This window comes from Artemia sp. Qi Xiang Cuo, chromosome 3 (assembly GCF_049724085.1).
Source record: "Artemia sp. Qi Xiang Cuo chromosome 3, ASM4972408v1, whole genome shotgun sequence".
Taxonomy (NCBI): domain Eukaryota; kingdom Metazoa; phylum Arthropoda; class Branchiopoda; order Anostraca; family Artemiidae; genus Artemia; species Artemia sp. Qi Xiang Cuo.
This window is the reverse complement of record NC_142796.1, coordinates 82,120,805-82,143,351: the sequence shown is the minus strand read 5'-3', so window position 1 is coordinate 82,143,351 and position 22,547 is coordinate 82,120,805. Positions and strand designations below refer to the sequence as shown.

At 35.1% G+C, this 22,547-nt stretch overlaps 1 protein-coding gene across 1 annotated transcript in view; it reads right to left on the bottom strand.

Moving 5' to 3' along the window:
- Positions 1–22,547, bottom strand: part of LOC148954629 (uncharacterized) — a 52,449-nt gene that overhangs the window by 13,588 nt on the left and 16,314 nt on the right. Inside the window, exons 2-3 of the mRNA XM_089087177.1 lie at positions 18,974–19,887; positions 11,386–11,607 (exon numbers count right to left, since the gene is read on the bottom strand). Of these exons, the coding sequence (XP_088943303.1) occupies positions 11,386–11,607; positions 18,974–19,887 (1,136 nt within the window). The remainder of the gene's footprint in view (positions 1–11,385; positions 11,608–18,973; positions 19,888–22,547) is intronic.

Sequence of the window (22,547 nt, the reverse complement as noted above, 5' to 3'; positions counted from 1 at the left end):
TCCCCAAACACATCCAATCAAAATTTTGAGATAGCCATTTTGTTCAGCGTAGTTGATTTCCAGATAGAAAATATGTTTTTGAGGAGGACACTACCCCACAGCCCTCAGGGCAATGGTTTTAAGTTATGCCCTGGGGGCATATACGGTTTTTAAAGAAGGTGTTGTCGTAGAAACTTCAAAAAAAGCTCATTCGATTGGAAATTCAAAGAGCCAGTGCGTACCCTTTTTAATAGTCGAAAGTGATTCAAGGGCAACTAAACCCCCTCTCAAGTCCACCTTTTCCCCGAACATATCCAATCAACATTTTTAGATAGCCATTTTATTCAACGTAGTTGAAAGTTTTGGAAATTAGGTCTTTAAGGATGACAACCCCTCCCCCCACAGCCCTCAGGGCAAGGGTTGTAAGTTATGCCTTGAGGGCATATAAAGTTTTTATTGAAAGCGCTGTCGTAGAAACTTCAAAAGGGCTCATTCAATTGGAAATTGAAAGGGCTAGTGCCTTTTTTAATAGTTTAAAGTGATTGAATAGCGATTAACGCCCCTCTCACAACCACCATTTTCCCAAACACATCGAATTAAAATTTTGAGATATCCATTTTGTTCAACGTAGTTGAGAGTTCTGGAAATTAGGTCTTTTAGGATGATAACCCCCTCAGAGCCCTCAGTGCAAGGGTTGTAAGTTATGCCCTGGGGGGATATAAGGTTTATATAAGAAGTTGTTGCATAAATCATAGGCAGCGCGATCGCGCTGCCTAAGTAAAGAACGAGGACACTCGAGAACGAGACAAGAAGCGGGACTAAGTAAAGAGGAGGACACTCCCCGACAGTCCTCAGGGCAAGGGTTTTAAGTTATGCCCTGAGGGCATATAAGAACGGATGTTGGCACAATGTATTATTTATTAATTTTTTCCTTTAGAGCATGGCACTTTGTATTGAAGAAGTTGTAGAAACTTCGAAAAGCGCTAATTCAATTGGAAATTGGAGTCGCTTGAGCCCTTTTTAATAGTCGAAAGTGATTGGAAGTTGACTAAAACCCCTTCCACACCCACTATTTCCCGAAAAACATCCAATCAAAATTTTGAGATAGCCATTTTGTTCAGCGTAGTTTATTTCCAAATAGAAATTATGTTTTTGAGGACAGTCCCCCTTAGGGCAAGCCTTTAGGGCAAGGGCTGTAAGTCAAACCATGGGGGTATATAAAGTTTTTTATTGAAGGAGTGGTCGCAAAAACTTCAAAAAAGGCTCATTCGATTGGAAATTCAAAGGGCTAGAACCCTTTTAAATAGTCGAAAGTGATTAGAGGGAAACTAACCAGCCTCTCACGCCCACCTTTTCCCCAAACACATCCAATCAAAATTTTGAGATAGCCATTTTATTCAACATAGTTTTAAGTTCTGGAAATTAGGTGTTTGAGGATGACAACCCCCCCCCCCCCACCGCCCTCCGGGCCAGGGGTGTAAATTATGCCCAGGGGGCGTTTAAGGTATTTTATATAACGTGTTGTCGTAGAAACTTCAAAAACGGCTCATTCGATTGGAAATTGAAATGGCTAGTGCTCTTTTTAGTAGGGGTTGGAAAGCAACTAACACCCCTTCCACGCTCACCATTTCCCAAAACACATCCAACAAAAATTTTGAGATAGCCATTTTGTCCCAGGCAGCTCAAAGCTATAGAAACTACACCTTTGAGCAGAATAATCTCTCCACAGTCTCCAGAGCCAAGGTTATAAGTTATGCCCTGGGGTTATATAAGGTTTTTATTGAAATCGCTGTCGTAGAAAATTGAAAAGGGACTCGTTCGGTTGAAAATTTAAAGGGCTAATGCCCTTTTTAATGGCCATAAGTGACTTGAGGCCAAATATCCCCCCTGCCGCGCCCATCATTTCTTCAAACACATCCACTCAAAATTTTAGATAGCCATTTTATTCAACGTATTTAAAATTTTTGGAAATTAGGTCTTTCAGGATGACAACTCCTCCCCCCCCCCCACAGCCCTCAGGGCAAGGGTTGTAAGTTATGCCCTGGGGGCCTATAAGGTTTTTATTGAAAGCGTAGAAACTTCAAAAGGGCTCAATTGGAAATTGAAAGAGCTAGTGCCTTTTTTATTAATAGTTGAAAGTAACTGGAGAGCGAATAACGCCCCTCTCACGCCCACCATTTTCCCAAACACATTCAATCAAAATTTTGGATATCCATTTTGTTCAAAGTAGTTGAAAGTTCTGGAAATTAGGTCTTTTAGGATGATAACCCCCTCAGAGCCCTCAGTGCAAGGGTTGCAATTTCTGCCCTGGGGGCATATAAAGTTTGTATAGAAAATTGTTATAGAAATTTGAAAAAGGGCTCATATGATTGGAAATTGAAATTGCCCTTTTTAATAGTCGAAAGTGAGTGGAGAGTAATTAACCCCCTTCTTACGCCCACCATTTCCCCTAAAGCATTCAATCAGAGTTTAGAGATAGTCATTTTGTTCAACGTAGTGAAAAGTTCTAGAAATTATGTATTTAAGGATGACAAACCCCCCAGAGCCCCAAGGGAAAAGGTTGTAAGTTCTGCCCTGGGGGCATATAAGGTTTCTATAGATTGAGTTGTCGTAAAAGATTAAAAAAAGCTTATTCAATTCGGAATTGAGAGGGCTAGCGCCCGTTGTGATAATCAAAATGCATTGGACGGTAACCAGCCCCCCTCTCACACCCCCCATTCCATTCTATGGATGAAATAAACATTTTCCGAGAGCCATTTTTTTTTCAATTTAGTAAAATGCTCAGGAAATTAGGTCTTTGATAATGACAGCCCCCCCCAGTACTCGCAACCAGGATTGTAATCTATGCCCTGGGGGCAAAGGCGATTTGTATTGCAGGTTGTGCCATATAGACTTCAAAAGAGTTCATTTAATTGGAATCTGAAAGGGCCGGTACCATTTTTAATAGTTGAAAGTGATTGGAGTGACTACCGCCCCTCTCATGCCCACTATTTCCCCAAACACATCCGATCAAAATTTTGAGATAGAATGTTGTTTAACGTAGTTGAAAGTTCTGGAAATTCGGTCTTAGAGAATGACAACCACCCTAACAGGCCTTGGGGTAAGGGTTGAAATTTATGCCCTGGGGGCTTATAAGGTGTTTATAGAAAGCGTTGTCGTTTCCAAAAGGGCTCATTCGATTGGAAATCGAAAGGCCTAGTGCCTTTTTAATAGTCGAAAGTCATTGGAAGGCTTGACATTTTTTAGTAAAGATCGAAGTGGGTATAATGTGTTAATTTTTGTTGTTGTTGCTGTTTAGACCAGGGCACTTCGTATCGAAGGAGTTGTTGTGGGAACTTCGAAAAGGGCTCATTCGATTGAAAATAGAAAGGGCTGATTCCCTTTTTAATAGTCGAAAGTGACTTGAGGACAACTAATCCCCCTTCCATTCCAACCCTCCCACGCCAACCCTCCCATTTCTGCTCTTAAAATTTAATCAAATCAAAATAGCCTAAGTGTATCGAAGCTACCAAAGAAAGTAAACAGATTTTTTTTTGCGAATGGTATCAAGTTTTCCATTTCAGGTCAACTAGAGGAGGTATGAAACTAAATTAAACAGTACTGTTTTCATCAAGGTTTTTTAAAGGGTGTACGTTGCTATAGACTTCTTAAAATTTTTCTCCAGTGTACAAATAGGATGCCAAACTACAAAGTTTTAAAAAACGAAAATATTTGAAATATTACTGTCTGTTTCCTTGAAAAGACTGTGTCACTATAAAACGAGGAGAAATTAATTAAAAAAATTTTTCCATAAAATAATTTTTTCAAAGAAAAGTAAAGAACTCCATTAAACAAAAATAAGTAAAAATAAAATCAAATAATCTGCCAGGCGTGAAACTACCACAAATCAGCATCGATAAATAAATGAAACCCAGAACGAACAGAAATTACAATAATTAACTGAGTCAAACTCAAAACGAGCAGAAATTAACATAAGTTGTGCGCAAAACCCATTTGCCTTACCAAGGCCAGAAGAAAATTTGCACTTTACTGAAAAATTACAAATGAATGTGCATTGTCAGTTTAATATACATATACTGATATTTAGTCATCAAAATGTTAATATTATTTGATTTATTCAAGTTATAAAAGTAAACAATTTATGCTTCTTCCACCTAAAATATGCTTCTTCTGGTGTAAAATATACTTCTCCCCCGATCCAATTAGAGCAATTCAAATACTTGCCTGTAAATGCACTTCCGAGCTCTGATATCATAATTGGCACTAGAAACCATAGGTTCAACATAAAAACGACGTAGTTAAAAAAGTTGAAAAATTCAAAATATGACGTCGGTTATATTTATCGATGGCAAAATAACTAAATGGCAGGTTACCAAAAACGCAAAAAAAAACTATTGAACAACTAATAACAAAAAAACTGACTTAGCTATATTTTTTTTCAAATGTCAAAGATTATTGTCAAAGATTTGGTTAAACAAAAAGTTTAAAGGAAAGTATAAATAAAGCATTACATAGTGTCAAGGCCATATCCAGGGCCAGGGCCCAGGGCGTATCCAGGGCATCAGGTTTGAGTCCCCTTCCTACAGAATTTGGTCCGGCTCGTATAAACGTAACAAAAACGCATATAATTTTTTAAAGTATTTTTCAAGTTTTTTTTTTGTACCCCCTCACCCCCATGTACCCACATGGACAAAACATTGTAGCCAAAAAGATTGAAGTATAAAGGACACTGAAAACGAAATCTGATGGTTTTGATTAGTCAAGTGGGAACTTAAACAACAATATTTGTCTTGAAAGATTAGAAAAATTTAGAATTCAAAATTGAGAAAAAGGACCTCCAAATGTAGTTATGCCATTTTCAGTAGCACCGGGTGTCAAATTAAAAAAAAAGAGTGTAGTAAGCAAAAAAAAAAGCTAATAGCACATGGCACAGAAACAGCTAAATAAGGCATGGTTTCTTTTTGAAATTATTTTTGGGTATCAACAGTTTGTATATGTTCGAGTCCTAACAGATAAAAAGTATTGTCAACACGAATTACTTAGTTTTGCTCAATTTTACGCCTCCATGAAGGAACAGTGACATAGTTGTGATATTGTCCAGGAAATTTTATATTGATGAAACAATCAAATGAAAAATCTTGGAAAGTAACTCTTTACAGGCATTATTAATATATTTAATCTCTTATTAAAATCTTATGATCTCTTTATCTTATAGTCTCTTAATATTTTAATTTCTTAATAATCTTATAAGACTTATAATCTCACATTAATTGATCGCATATTAATTAATATTTATATCTTATATCAATATCTTGTAATCTTAATAGTTTTATTTACATATAGCTTAATCTTAATAATAATCTTATAATCTCGTAATGTTTTATAATCTCTTGGTAATAATCAAGATTAGTAATCTTTTATTAATCTCTATTATCAATATATTAAAGCTTTTTAAAAGTTTTAAATCAAGCAAACTTTTGCCGTTTCCATCATTGTGGTTATAGGGAGGTTTCGGTGACTTGGAAAGCAGATCCGGATTCACTTTCTATATGATTCCATAAACGACACGGACAGGAATAGCTTTCCATTCGGGTTTTCCTGACTTGAAAAGGCTTTCCACTATTTTGGAGAGTGAATACAGACAGGTCGTGGAAACCCACATTTCTGGCGTAATTTTCAAAAAGGTCAAAGAACGCGGAAAAACATGACTATATTTGTGAATGAACATTTTTGCAGCACAAACGAAGAGGGCCAGTTCCAGTTCCAAACTGCAGCTAGACAGTAATTATCACAAAATACACAGAAAACACCCCGCTCCACGGCCAGAGAAACAGGGGAGGAAAAGGAAAAAATCGTCAAATCAGCGTTCTTCTTGGAGGGGGGGGGGGTGAAAGGTGGTTTATTTCGCTGATAATATCTACTTTCCGATTTCGATATAATCTATACGGATATAATTACTGGTACTATAATGAGCCCTTTACCACCATGGTAAATTTTCAGTAGCGCTTCTTCTTGGAGGGGAGGGGGGGGGTGGTTTATTCCAATGATGACGTCTACTTTCCGATGTGGTATCATCTAACTGTCAATACTGTGAGCTAACATCTCAAGACAGACACGTCCAAAGTTTAAGTCTACTACTGGCAATATAACGAGCCCGTTACCACCATGGTAAATTTTCAGTAGCGCTTCTTCTTGGAGGGGAGGGGAGGGGGGTGGTTTATTTCAATGATGACGTCTACTTTCCGATGTGGTATCATCTAACTGTCAATACTGTGAGCTAACATCTCAAGACAGACACGTCCAAAGTTTAAGTCTACTACTGGCAATATAACGAGCCCGTTACCACCATGGTAAATTTTCAGTAGCGCGATCTCATTGACGTGGTACCTACCACCGGAATGGTAAGTTTTCTCAATTTACCCAAGAGAATAATAGCAAAAACTAAGGTTTCAGCGTTCTCCTTGGAGGGGGGAGGGGGTTTATTTCACTGAAAACATCAACTTCCCGATTTGGATATAATCTAATCCTCAGAAAACATGTCAAGACAGAAAGTTGATGTGATACCATCTAAGTGTCAGTACTGTCATCTAACATCTCAAGAGAGACACGCCCAAAGTTTAAGTCTATTACTGGCCCTATAATTAGCCCTTTACCACCATGGTAAATTTTCAGTAGCGCTATCTTATTGACGTGCTACCACAAGAGTGGCAAGTCTTCTCAATTTACCCAAGAGAATAATAGCAAACACTAAGGTTTCAGCGTTCTTCTTGGAGAAGGGGGGGGAGGTGGTTTATTTCACTGATGACGTCTACTTTTTGATACGGTATCATCTAACTGTCAGTACTGTCAGCTAACGTCTCAAGACAGACACGTCCAAAGTTTAAGTCTACTACTGACTATATAACGATCCCGTTACCACCATGGTAAATTCTCAGTTGCGCTATCGCATTGGCGTGCTACCTACTAACGCCAGTACGGTAAGTCTTTCTCAGTTCTCCGTACATAAAAATGGCAAAACACTAAGGTCGTAACAGTTTTTTACGGGGGAGGGGAAGGTGATTCACTGATGACATATACTTTGTGATGTAGATATAATCTAGATGTTACTACTGTCAGCTAACATGTCAAGACAGACATGATCATCAATGTTTTTTTTGAAAAAAAAATCATTTTTTTTTCCAAAAAAACAGTACTATTTGTGTCCAGATTTTTATAAGAGTGTATGTTGTTAAAAATTGCTGTAAAATTTTCTCCAGCGTAGACACAGCAGGTTAAACTATAAAGTATTTAAGAAATAAAAGATTTAAAGTTTTATATTCTATTTCCCAGAAAAGACTATGTCAATATAAAACGAACAGAAATTAATTAAAAAAATTTTTCCATAAAATAAGTTTTTCAAAGAAAAGTAAAGAACTCCATTAAACAAAAATAAGTAAAAATAAAATAAAATAATCTACAAGGCGTGAAACTACCACAAATCAGCATCGATAAATAAATGATACCCAAAACGAACAGAAATTACAATAATTAACCGAGTCAAACTCAAAACGAGCAGAAATTAATATAAGTTGGGTGCAGAACCCCTATGCTTCCCAAGGCCAGAACAAAATTTGCACTTTACTGAAAAATTACAATGAATGTGCATTGTCAGTTTTATATACATATATTGATATTTAGTAATCAAAATGGTAATATTATTTGATTTTTTAAAGTTATAAAAGTAAACAATTTATGCTTCTTCCACCTAAAATATGCTTCTTCTGGTCTAAAATATGCTTCTTCCCCCACCCAATTAGAGCAATTGAAATACTTGTCTGTAAATGCACTTCCGAGCTCTGATATCATAATTGGCACTAGAAACCATAAGTTCAACATAAAAAACGACGTAGTTAAAAAAGTTGAAAAATTCCAAATATGACGTCGGTTATATTTCTCGATGGCAAAATAACTAAATGGCAGGTTACCAAAAACGCAAAAAAAAACTATTGAACAACTAATAACAAAAAAACTGACTTAGCTATATTTTTTTTCAAATGTCAAAGATTATTGTCAAAGATTTGGTTAAACAAAAAGTTTAAAGGAAAGTATAAATAAAGCATTACATAGTGCCAAGGCCATATCCAGGGCCAGGGCCCAGGGCGTATCCAGGGCATCAGGTTTGAGTCCCCTTCCTACAGAATTTGGTCCGGCTCGTATAAACGTAACAATAACGCATATAATTTTTTAAAGTATTTTTCAAGTTTTTTTTTGTACCCCCTCACCCCCATGTACCCACATGGACAAAACATTGTAGCCAAAAAGATTGAAGTATAAAGGACACTGAAAACGAAATCTGATGGTTTTGATTAGTCAAGTGGGAACTTAAACAACAATATTTGTCTTGAAAGATTAGAAAAATTTAGAATTCAAAATTGAGAAAAAGGACCTCCAAATGTAGTTATGCCATTTTCAGTAGCACCGGGTGTCAAATTAAAAAAAAAGAGTGTAGTAAGCAAAAAAAAAAGCTAATAGCACATGGCACAGAAACAGCTAAATAAGGCATGGTTTCTTTTTGAAATTATTTTTGGGTATCAACAGTTTGTATATGTTCGAGTCCTAACAGATAAAAAGTATTGTCAACACGAATTACTTAGTTTTGCTCAATTTTACGCCTCCATGAAGGAACAGTGACATAGTTGTGATATTGTCCAGGAAATTTTATATTGATGAAACAATCAAATGAAAAATCTTGGAAAGTAACTCTTTACAGGCATTATTAATATATTTAATCTCTTATTAAAATCTTATGATCTCTTTATCTTATAGTCTCTTAATATTTTAATTTCTTAATAATCTTATAAGACTTATAATCTCACATTAATTGATCGCATATTAATTAATATTTATATCTTATATCAATATCTTGTAATCTTAATAGTTTTATTTACATATAGCTTAATCTTAATAATAATCTTATAATCTCGTAATGTTTTATAATCTCTTGGTAATAATCCAGATTAGTAATCTTTTATTAATCTCTGTTATCAATATATTAAAGCTTTTTAAAAGTTTTAAATCAAGCAAACTTTTGCCGTTTCCATCATTGTGGTTATAGGGAGGTTTCCGTGACTTGGAAAGCAGATCCGGATTCACTTTCTATATGATTCCATAAACGACACGGACAGGAATAGCTTTCCATTCGGGTTTTCCTGACTTGAAAAGGCTTTCCACTATTTTGGAGAGTGAATACAGACAGGTCGTGGAAACCCACATTTCTGGCGTAATTTTCAAAAAGGTCAAAGAACGCGGAAAAACATGACTATATTTGTGAATGAACATTTTTGCAGCACAAACGAAGAGGGCCAGTTCCAGTTCCAAACTGCAGCTAGACAGTGATTATCACAAAATACACAGAAAACACCCCGCTCCACGGCCAGAGAAACAGGGGAGAAAAAGGAAAAAATCGTCAAATCAGCGTTCTTCTTGGAGGGGGGGGGGGGTGAAAGGTGGTTTATTTCGCTGATAATATCTACTTTCCGATTTCGATATAATCTATATGGATATAATTACTGGTACTATAATGAGCCCTTTACCACCATGGTAAATTTTCAGTAGCGCTTCTTCTTGGAGGGGAGGGGGAGGGGGGGTGGTTTATTTCAATGATGACGTCTACTTTCCGATGTGGTATCATCTAACTGTCAATACTGTGAGCTAACATCTCAAGACAGACACGTCCAAAGTTTAAGTCTACTACTGGCAATATAACGAGCCCGTTACCACCATGGTAAATTTTCAGTAGCGCGATCTCATTGACGTGGTACCTACCACCGGAATGGTAAGTTTTCTCAATTTACCCAAGAGAATAATAGCAAAAACTAAGGTTTCAGCGTTCTCCTTGGAGGGGGGGGGGAGGGGGTTTATTTCACCGAAAACATCTACTTCCCGATTTGGATATAATCTAATCCTCAGAAAACATGTCAAGACAGAAAGTTGATGTGATACCATCTAAGTGTCAGTACTGTCATCTAACATCTCAAGAGAGACACGCCCAAAGTTTAAGTCTATTACTGGCCCTATAATTAGCCCTTTACCACCATGGTAAATTTTCAGTAGCGCTATCTTATTGACGTGCTACCACAAGAGTGGCAAGTCTTCTCAATTTACCCAAGAGAATAATAGCAAACACTAAGGTTTCAGCGTTCTTCTTGGAGAAGGGGGGGGAGGTGGTTTATTTCACTGATGACGTCTACTTTTTGATACGGTATCATCTAACTGTCAGTACTGTCAGCTAACGTCTCAAGACAGACACGTCCAAAGTTTAAGTCTACTACTGACTATATAACGATCCCGTTACCACCATGGTAAATTCTCAGTTGCGCTATCGCATTGGCGTGCTACCTACTAACGCCAGTACGGTAAGTCTTTCTCAGTTCTCCGTACATAAAAATGGCAAAACACTAAGGTCGTAACAGTTTTTTACGGGGGAGGGGAAGGTGATTCACTGATGACATATACTTTGTGATGTAGATATAATCTAGATGTTACTACTGTCAGCTAACATGTCAAGACAGACATGATCAAAATTCAAGCAGATTACTGGTAAGATAATCAGCCCGTTAATAGCACGCTAATTTTAAATGGCGCTATCTTATAGGCCTACTACCAGCCACTAGAGCGGTAAATCTTTCCCAGTGTTCCTTAGACAAGAATAGCAAAACACTAAGGTTTCAGAATTTTTTTGGGGGGAGGGGGGGGTCACTGATGCCATCGCTAAAAGGAAACAGTTTCAGACTCCAAATACTCGTTCTTTCAGAAGAAGACCATACTTCTTGAATTGTCGCAGACATTTAGTTACACTGTTTACACTGATATTACAAACTATGTAGGTAGATGCTGTCATACAAAAATAAAAACAAAATAGTTTCTAATTATTCATTTGCTTCAGCTGTATTATCCATAGGCAGGAGCACAAATGACTGTGAGAAAACAGAAATTTCAATATTCCATTACAAAGACGGGAACGTCATCTACTTAGACGGAGAATGTGAAAAAATTTAAAAATGCCAAAGTTTTACCAGACTACCTGTATATTAGTCCTAAATTTTAGCTTAGAAATTCTAGATAGACATTTTATATCTATAGATTGATAATATTTATTTAGTATTGATGTTTTAGTGTATATATTGGTAGTACAGATATAATTAAAAAAAGACCAAAACTTATTGGCACGTTCGACCTAGATTTTAGTTTACATATTAATAGGTATTTTGGCAGATATTTATAGATCTACAATAGTTACTCAGTATTAAGATTTATGCGTATACATTGATACTAAAAGAGCAGACCAAATATTATCCTACTATAGCAACATCTACTCTAGCATATTCAATAAAAAAATAAAAGGATATGTCTATTTGTTCATCTTACTGGTATATTAAACGGTCCATGGCTACAGGCACCATTGCACAAAACCATAAGCAAATTATGGTCTATTATATGATGCCATCTACTTTTGTTTGCTTCAGCTAATTTGCATGCCAGCTCCAGCATCCGACAAGAGAGAGGAATTCTCAAAAATAAACTACTTTCTGAATTATTTCCTTTTTTCCAATACTTGCATAGAATGTAAAACAGTGAATTGCTGGTTTTCTGCAACAAAATAATTCAGATTATTATTAATTTACAACAAGCCTATTCCATAAAATTTGATTAAATATTTTGATAGCCATACTGTTCTGAATAAAAATGGTCATACGGCCATTTCATGACCATATGATTTGATGGCATGAGGAGACAAGGCTGTACCCAAAATTTTTTTTCTCGGAGGGGGTTTTACTCAAAGTTTTTTTTTGGGGGGGGGGGTATTACACAGAAGCCTCAAAAAACACATAGAAATTTTGATTATATCCATTTTTGTTACGTTTTTGCGAGTCAACAAACATTTTTTTGGGGGTGGGGTTCAAACCCCCCTAACCCTCCCTCTGGGTACGGCCTTGTGGGGAGATCTCATTTGCCTCAAAGTTATGGTAGCAAAAAGAAGATAACCTTTATGACAATAAACCTTTCGATCCATTTTTCTCTAGATAAAATACTAGAGGCTGACATTTGTATATATCTTGGTTTCTAGTTCAGTAGTAATGGATCTCCAGATTGTGATAGATCTCAGACAATTCAGTCCAGTGGAACTCGAGCAGTTTGAATTTGTATGAGTCTTGATTCCCAGTTCACAAGTGACCAGTTCAGCAGCAATGGATCCTCAGAGGGTGATGTATCTTCAGACACAAAGAGCCTAGTGGAGCTTGAGCAGGTCAACATTTGTATATAACTTGGTTCCCAGTTTAGTAGCAGTGGATTCTCAGATGATGACAGATCTTCAAACGCTTCCACCTATTGGGATTGGAGCAGGTTTACATTTGTATATAGCTTGGTTTCCAGTTCTGTAGCAATAGGTTTTATGCTGATACCAAGCAGAGAGTACATACAGCGCGCACAGCTTTCACAAACTACAGTGGAGCCATCACAAAATCAGTCTTTGTACGAAAGTTAAAATTTAGGTGACATTGGCCTACTCCATTCTTCTTTACAGATACAAAACATGGTCTATGAAGCAGTAGTATGTCAATGTCCCAAAGGTGTTTAAATATAATGAGCTGTCAAAAAATTTCCTGTCCATTAGAGTTTGTTTTACTGTTACATCAATAAGACGTCGTTAGGTCTTTAAAGTCATTTCAAAAGTTTCATAATCTAGTAAAAGTTACTACCTAAGTATAAGAGTTAACACATTTAAGTGTTACCAAATCAGCTGCTTTTCTAAAGACTAAGTCCAGACTTTTCCCCACCAAACCATTATTCTATCTGAACAACCACCAGCTATTGTGTAGTATTGTAAGCTGTTCTAAGAATATGGATGCGCAATCTTTGTATGATATATTACTCAGATAAGTTTATTCCAGGAAAAGTTTTCAAAACAGTCCTCTAGAGATGTGAAACGAAAAAAAGACAAAAAAAAAAAAAAAAACCAGAGCATATTATTTCAATAGTCCAAAAACTAAACTACCAAGCAATATTGTTGTCAACACTGGTAATACCAAGATCCACCCCTGTAAGTTATTTATTTACTCATGCATCTGGACTACATCCAAACTAAACGTCAAATTTTCAGCTCTGATTGTCCACATCTACTCCCACCTCTGTACAGCCAAATGTTGCAAAATTGTCTGGATTTCTAAAGTTCACTCACTTCCTCATCTGCTAGCCCGCAATCCCTTCTTTAACATTTTTACAGCAACCAAGAAGAAGCTCACATCTTATAGATGTATCATTGTACCTTAAGCACATAGATTTACTGTTAAAAAATGTTTGAATACCATTGATTAGGCCTGCCGTTATTCCATTAAACGCATCATACCATTAAATACCATTCAGCACATAGATATAACCTTAGATACCGTTTAAATGCCAATAATTACCAGTATAGATGTAGGCCTACCGTTAAATACCATTAAGCTCATAGATATAACGTTAAATACGTTTAAATACCATTAATTACCAGTATAGATGTACCATTAAACTGACCTTACTGTTAAATACCATTTAGATCATAACATTAAATACCATTAATTACAAGTATAGATATCTTACAGACAAACCACGTATCTTTTGCGTCATAGTGTGGCATAGCAAAGGGGGGAATCAATGAAATAGAAGACAAAGGACCATTTTTTACCTGCTGAAATTCTAGATTTTCTCAGATTTATAATTTCAATATTTAGAACTGCCATCATCGAAGATAATCTAGATTTAGACTTTTTAGAATATCTTAAATAGTATCTCTATATTTATAATTACCATTATCAAAGTTAATCTAGATTTCGAATTTTTGAATATCTAGATTAGAATCTCTAGGTTTAGAACTACCATTATCAGAGTTAATCTAGATTCCGAATTTATAGAATATCTAGATTATAATTTCTAGATTCAGAACTACTATTATCAAAGGTAATCTAGATTAATCCTTTTTGGGATATCTAGATTAGGATCTCTAGATTTAGGACTACCATTATCAAAGTTAATCTAGATTTCAAATTTTTAGAACATCTAGATTAGAATTTCTAGATTTAGAACTACTATTATGACAGTTTGTCTGGATTAATATTTTTTGGAATATCTAGATTAGAATCTCCAGGTTTAGAACTATCATTATCAAAGTTAATCTAGATTTCGAATTTGTAGAATATCTAGATTATAATTTCTAGATTCATAGCTACTATTATCAAAGTTCTCTTTTGAATATCCAGATTAGAATTCCTAGATTTAGAAGATGATTATCATAAGTTAATTGAGGTTTAGAATCTTTAGAACATCTAGATTAGAATTCTAGATTTAGAACTGCCATCATCAAAGTTAATCTAGATCTAGAATTTCTAGATTAAGAACTATTATCATAAGTTTCAAGTCTAGATTTAGAATTTCAAAATTTAGAACTTCCATTATCAAAGTTAATCAAGATTTAGAACTTTTTTGAATATCTAGATTAGAATTTATAGATTTAGAATAACTTGTAACAAATTAAATCTAGACTTATTATTTTTATAATATCTAGATTTAGAACTGTCATTATCGAAGTTAGTCTAAATTTTTAATTTTAGAATATATACATTAAAATTCCTATATTTAGAACTGCTATCATTAAAGTAAATCCCAGTCTTCTTTTCATTTTGTAAATAGCAAATAATTTCATTTTGTCAGTAGCAATAATTCTATTCTAAGAAGGAACTAGGCCTACTGTAAATTTATTCACAGCAAAGCTACTGGAAGATTCAAATGAAAAATATAAGCTTTTTTTTGCTCCAGTTCCTTTGAATATTGAATAAAATGACTGCTTTAGAAAAAGATTAGCAGCTTCTGCATAGCTTGAAGCGATTTTGTATTTTTGCCCAATGCAATTTGATGTTCAAAATGATGCCCAATGGACAACTTCATATAATACCCTATTATGAGCTATTCAGACATCAACTCAACTAAGTCTGCATATAAAAGGAAAAAGAAGAAAAGGCTGAAACTGACTAGAATACATTGCATGTTTAAAAAATTATACTAAAAATTTGACAAGAAAATATTCAGGTTTTTGGTGTGTGCATCTGCATTGAAAATGGATCACAAAAAAGGAAATTAAAAAAGAAAAAAAAATTGTAGTAAATTTCAGCATGGATTTATTCACTCGAGCCTAGGCCTTGTTTCCTCCAACCTGGTATTTGGCATCAAAAAAGTGAATGAGTTGATTGGGGTCAATCCTAAACGGAAAAACCCTATTTCAACTAGAAAAAATTATAATTTGTCTATTTTCCAGGAATGCAGAGTATTTTTTTTCCAGGGATGGGAAAATAATTTGTATTTTGGGATTATAATAATTGGTATTTTGGATTATATCTTAATAGAATTGTCATTTGCCTATTCCCAGGAATGCAGAATATTCTTCCCATGGATTAACTACTACTACTACTAACACCTCATTGCAGCCCAAAGCCCACAAGGTCAACTCAGCTACCCACACTTTTCCTCCATCCCAATCTATTCAAATCCTCTCTCTTTGGACCCTTGGAATTGGAGATTTTACCTCTCCCACCTTCTCCCCCTCTGTGTGCAGTTGTATATAAGAAGAGGTTTTCTAAAGTTAGCTTTTAAGGAATTTCTTTGATTTCTTCTTCTAAACGCAATCAGAGTTCTTTATAACTCCACTTAACGTGATTCTGATCCAGCTCAATATCTGAGTAACAAAGGAGCCGCAAATTCAGTATAAATAGTAGTGGTACCATCTAACAGTGGCTAAAGTTAATCTAAAGCTGAAATTTAGAAAGGGTAACTGCCATCTGCTAAGCTGTAACGCACTGGCGGATCCAGGGCGGGCAAGGGGGCGCCCCCCCTAGCGTAGTCTAAAGTAGTGTAATTTACTTTATTCACTCAAGTTTGCGTTAATTAAACTTGCTCCTAACGCAAGTTTATCGGATCAACCTATTTTGCGCCCCCCTCCTAATTTTTTTTATCGGATCAACCTATTTTGCACCCCCCACGAAAAAAAAATCCTGGATCCGCCTCTGTGTGACGTTGGTAGACTCTAAAATGAGAATTTGAGAGCAACTCTGAAGAACAGTTGAGAATTGTACTAGGGAGTCTAAATTTTGGCAATATACAAGATGGATAGAATAATTTTAGGAATATAGCTCGTGAGGTAGCAGATGGTGTCTTAAGGGGAAAAGTTAGAAATGCAAATAGGGATATTAGAAAAAAAACACTTTAAGTCTAATAGAGAAGTCTACAGGTTTATCTACTGAAGATGGTGATTGTAGGCCTTTATGTGACAGAAATATCCAGAGATTTTTTTGTTGTTTCACTGACAAATAAAAGTAATTTTTCTTATTGAAATGTTATTTGCACATCAAGGAAAGGCAGTGTAGTCTTCAAAAATATATCTGTTACCATGTTTTAAAGAAAAACACCAGGATCCTTTGATGATATGGTTGATGAACTGTGTCATCAAAGAGGAACCATGTGATGTAACAAATCCATAAGGAACCATACCATGAAAGAGGAGTGGTATTTTACATTAAATCAAAAAGGAATTTTGTTCAGTAGCTATAGCCTACTAGAAAAACGGCATAGTTATCGTGATTCTGTTTGATTTTTGTGCTGATTGCAGTGACAAAGAGTTTATTTATGTGCAGTGGCGTCGTTTCGGGGGAGGGGGTTAAAGAGGGGGGGGGGAGGGGGACAGTTGCTCCCAATAATTCGGAGAAATAATTATTATATAGCGCATGCACTTTGACTCTCCAGATTTGGACTCCTCTTGCCTGCCCCCCAAATAAAAAAGCTGGAGCTGTCCCTGTTTGTATGCTCTGTTTAATTTTTTTCTATCGATAAAAGCTTCCAGACGTAGCCTAAAGTCAAAATTCAGACTTTTTGTTATTATCAAAAGGTTTTCTTTCACTTTTTCGTTTGAAATATTATTATCACTTTCTCGTTTGAAATATTATTCCCGTTTTCTTTACATTTTCGTTGGTTTAATTTGTAAATGGAAAGGCAGCATTGTCGAAGAAATTATTTTTGATATTATCTATTTTATCCCATGCAACCGAACATGTTACACCCTTTTATCTAATATTTAAATTACAAATGATGAATCACAACCATGAAGGTTACAATCACCTTTCCCCATATCAGCCACTGAGGTAATAAGTATGTATCTCTACCTCCAAAGTGTGGTTTAATATAATCATTAAATAAAAAAAAGTTTTTTTTTAACTGAAAGTAAGGAGTGACATTAAAACTTAGAACGAACAGAAATTATTACGGATATGAAAGGTGCGGTACCCCCCTCAACGCCTCGCTCTTTACGCTGAAGCTTTTTATCGTTTTAAAAAACAAAGCTGTGAGACAGAGTCAAGCTTTAGCGTAAAGAGCGAGGCGTTGAGGAGGGGACAGCCCCTTTCATATACGGAATAATTTATGTCCGTTTTAAGTTTTAATGTCGCTCCTTACTTTCAGTTAAAAAAAAATTGTTTTTTTTTATTTAATTTCTGAACGTTTTTGAATTAATGCAGCTTTAATTTGGACCCACCGTACACGAATAATTTAAATGAAATTTCCATAATAATTTTACTTTTTTTTGGCTGAATGGCTTTCTCGAAATTTTGTTCTAACGTAACTTACGAATTAACTTACGTAACGAACTTCTATATTTGTTAATTTTTTTTACCTAAGTAAGGTAAAAGTAAGGTTTTTACCTACTGAAAGTAAGGAGCAACATCAGAATTTAAAACGAACAGAAATTATTACGTATATGATTGGTTTTGCCCCCTAGTTAATACCTCGCTCTTTATGATAAAGTTCAATTTTTGTTCCAATTCTTTAAGAATGACCCCCTTAACTACAAAGGCCGTTAATTAGAATAAATAGCTCTGATGAAAGTACTAAAAAAGCGTAAAGAGCGAGGCAATGACTAGGGGGCAAAACCAATCATATACGTAATAATTTCTGTTTGTTTTAAATTCTGATGTTGCTCCTTACTTTCAGTTGATTTTTTTTTATTATTATTATTTAATTTCTGATCGTTTTTTAAATAATGCTGGGAAATCCGGCGCCCCCTTCATAGCAATGTTGCTTCTCCAATGAAAATGCCCTCCATGGAAAGATCATCCCAAGTAACCCCCGACCCTCCCCCCCCCTCAACTACCAAACAAAATCCCCCCTGAAAACTTCTGTATACTTCCCAATAACCAATACTATATGTAAACGTTGGGCAAAGTTCATAACTTGCAGACCTTCCCCCGGGGACTATGGGGGATTAAGTCATCCTCAAAGACATAGTTATTGTATTTTTCGACCATGCTGAACAAAATGGCTATCTCAAAATTTTGATTGGGTGACTTTGGGAAAAAATGAGTATTGGAGGAGGTCTAGTTGCCCTCTATTTTTTTGTCACTTAAAAAGGAACTAGAACTTTTAATTTCCGTTCGAAAGAGTCCTCCTGCGATATTCTAGGACTACTGGTTCGACACGATCACCCCTGGAAAAAAACAAACAAACAAATAAACACACATCTGGGATCTTTCTTCTGGAAAAAAAAATTCAAAAGTCCATATTTTTACAGGTGGGAGCTTAAAACTTCTATAGTAGGTTTCTCTGATACGCTGTATCTGATGGTGCGATTTTCATTAAAGTTCTTTGACTTTTAGGGATGTTTCTCCCTTTTTCAAAAATAAGGCAAATTTTCTCAGGCGCGTAACTTTTGATGGGTAAGACTAAAACTGATGGAACTTATATATTTGAAATCAGCAGAAAAATCTGATTCTTTTGATGTACCTACGGGTACCGAAAATCCGTTTTTTAGAGTTTTGGTTACTATTGAGCCGGGTCGCTCCTTACTTACAGTTTGTTACCATGAACTGTTTGATTATCAACTTTTGCAATTTTACTACTATTTTGAAAATTTGTTGTCCAAAATGAAATGAAAAACTACCTCACTTAAGATATGGCAATGCTGTTCCAGAATCGATATTGAAAGTGATGCACATTTCTCCAATGAAGCTTTACTTGACAACACTGCAGTAATCTCTAGTACACTGAGATTCCTAACTAAGTCACAATCCTCTTCATTATAGAAAGCAAATATTGGGGCTAATAGTAGGCGTACCAGCATGTCTTGCACAGAAGAGTCAGAAAAAGGCAAAACTCTATTTACTAGTTTCAGTAAGTCCAAAAACAACTGGCTCTCAGCAAAACATATGTAAGTAGATGGCTCTCTCAACATGCCATGAAGTTTAAGATTTAAATTTGCTGCATCATCCCGCCCATAAATTATGATTGCCATTTCAATTACGTTTAGTATATAATCTGCTTTGATACTTTCTGATAAAGATTCTTCCATTAGTTTTATAATAAAATTCAAAAAATGAATGGTTGGAGTCCGTAAAAAGTTCGTAAATAATCTATTTGTTATGATTAAAGTATTTTTATAACCAAGACACATCATAAGTTCATTCACTGTGTCAACTTTTTCTTCATCACTTAATAATTTCAAAAATGCACCAAATCCATATATTCCATCTTTCTCATTGATTGTATTATTTCTTTGGATTGACTGTATCAAAAATTTCTTTATAATAACTACATTCATTTCATACTTACTGTCTGACTTCAAGGCTGTCAATAATGTACTGTGTACAATATGGATGTCAGGACTGGTTATTACTGAATCATTCTCTAGAGAAAGGATAAATTTTGAAATAATGGACCCTGAACTAGGATTTTCGATGAATTTCTTCAGCAACTGGCATGCAAAGATGTATACAGTCCCACTGAAATCTTGATTTAAAATTGATACTTGAAACACATAATCTAGAAATTCTTCTATTATTTTGCAGTATGGATGGCCTGAAAAAAAGTATATAAACGAATTAGAACAGCCTAAGTGCATTTTCAAACCCCCTTATTCGGCTTGATCTGTTTAGATGATCAAATCTTCAGTGCAAAAAGATCCATTTTTTTTCCAAAAAACAAATCCATTTTGCAGGTGTGGCATTCATATGCACATTATTGACTGTTTGAAGGAGAAGCGGGTATAATTCAGGAATAATACTCCACAAGCAAGATTTACTAACTAGCAAAAAGTACAACATTAGAATGATATACAAAAAATTAATTTTCTCCCTTAAAGGATTACAACAGAATAAACAGAGTAAAAAAATATCAAAAAACATTTATTTTTATCTTTTTATTTCCAAATACATTATCAGTTGAACATTATAGGGCCTACCACAGTTAAAAAAAATAGTTTGGAGGAAATCCTGCTGAGGAAATAGTTTGTAGGAAAGACAATCCTGCAAACCAAGATTAGAATTTTGGAAGCTACAGTGATGAAAGTTGTCAAACATGGTTATGAAACGTGGGCACTTCAGAAGACGGAGGAGGAGTTGTCAGATGTTTTCAGGAGGAATTTTCAAACAATAATTCTGGGTACCTCTTTGACTAACCGTATTTTACACAGTAAGCTACAAGAAAAATCGGGTTCTATCCCACTTTCTTGGGCTATAATGAGAGAGGTTGAGATGACTAGGACAATTTTTGCAGATGAAGGATGACAGACTGAGAAGGATCGCGCTTTTTGGCCATTCATCTAGGGCCAAACCAAAAGCAGGTTGTCCCCAAATGTAGTTAAAAGAAGTTGTAAGAAATAATTTAAGAAAATTGAAACTTCTTGCGAGGGGCAAAAAATTAAGCTTTGAATATACTAGGATGAAGGAGGAGCGAGCACACCTGTGATGGTCTCAGGCGGCTAAGCACTGCAGTAAGTTGTTAGCAGCAATATCAATTGAGATTCTAAAACTCTATGAGGATGATACTTTATTTCATGACTGCCCTACTATCTTTTATTAGTTATTAAAATTCTCTATTTCTTCAGGTAGCAGGAAAAACAAAGCTTATTTTTTTATTTTTTGGACCCTTTGAATTTAAAAGCGTTTTTTTTTATAGGTTTTATAGATGTATTTTACAATTAGAAGAACAGAAACTCAGGATCAGATTAAGGTCTTTCATCAAATTGCTCCTCAGATATAGTTATTAAAAATATTTATGATCTATTCTTTACTAGGTAGTATCAACAGCCGCAACTATGATAGCTTGGAATATGATGGTAAAAAAAAACACACTTTAGTGATAAATTAGATATTGATAAACAGCAAGATTTTATGAAACTTGGTAAAGAATGACATACTCACAATCAAACCTAATTGTCTATATTATACCAAACAATGTCCAGGATATAACAAAGTATATAACAAACTCATAATAATTTAAAATTTAATAAGGCTAAAACAAGAAGAGCACAAAATCTTCATAGTACTGATGCACTATTAGCTGCAACTCCATCCCTTTTTTAAGCTTAAAATTTTCCAGTAAAACACGAAAAAAAGTTTTTTATAAAAAAGTCAAGTTCAATTAAAAAATGATCAATATCCCCAAATCTTTAGCAGCAAGACTGGAAAATCACTTTTATGAACTTGACTGTTTGGTTTTGTTTATTCTGTTACAATAAGCTATTCCATTTAAGTTTTTTATTTGAAAGGTTTGACATCACTGCCATCTTTAAAAATGTTTTGAAACTTCTTCTTTGAACACAGGACCCTTGAATATTTGAAGTACCAACCATGCGGTAATAAAAGATCCATGAAAGCAATCCGAGATGGGAGAAAAAAGTTCGCTTGCTAATACCTGTTCTTAGGATCAAGTTCTACTTCCCATTGATGGGTGGTGAGTAGTGGGTCCGCTCTCTTTTGAGAGACGAGTGCCAAAACTGGCGGGAAGTGTCTCCACCCCTCTAGTATTTTTACTTGCACTTGGAATATATTCAATTTATACCTGGAGTAAATTACAGTTGTTGAAAAACAATATAGAAAACCACTGAAATAGCCATTAAAAGTGGCTACAAAATGGATAACTTTTACTGCAAATCTGAACGTATTCACAGACAAAAGGCTTTGATCCAAAATCTCCTTTCTCTTTCCTGATGTCTAATCAATCTTTGAGATTTTATTTATTCTTTGCTATTTCCATTTGATGTTGTTTTAGCTATTTTTGATTCTCTCTAGTTATTTTTCTAGGCCCCTTGTGTTATTTTTCTTTTCTGTAAAAGAAAAATGTCCTAATTTCTTGTTAATTGGTACAACTGAGGAAACACATAAATATACTTCAGACTGTTTTATTGAGTGTTTTATAATCTTATTTACTCATCTTTTATACTCCTCAACTCCAATAGAAATGAATAATCAGATTATAATTGTCCTAATATAAATTTTTCAATTGTCCTAAAGTAAGTATTCTTATTGAGCCACTTACAAATCTACACTTAGTCCCTCCCCCTCCCCCCCCCCTCCCCAAAAAAAAACAAAACAATAACTGACAATTTTCTATCAATTACTGACAATAAAAAATACCAATAAATTTATCAATGAATGGATAACTTTAATAGCTAAAAGATGAATATATGACTTGACAAGCCCCGTCCCCCTTATGGGGGTAGAAATAAGCTTAGGTTA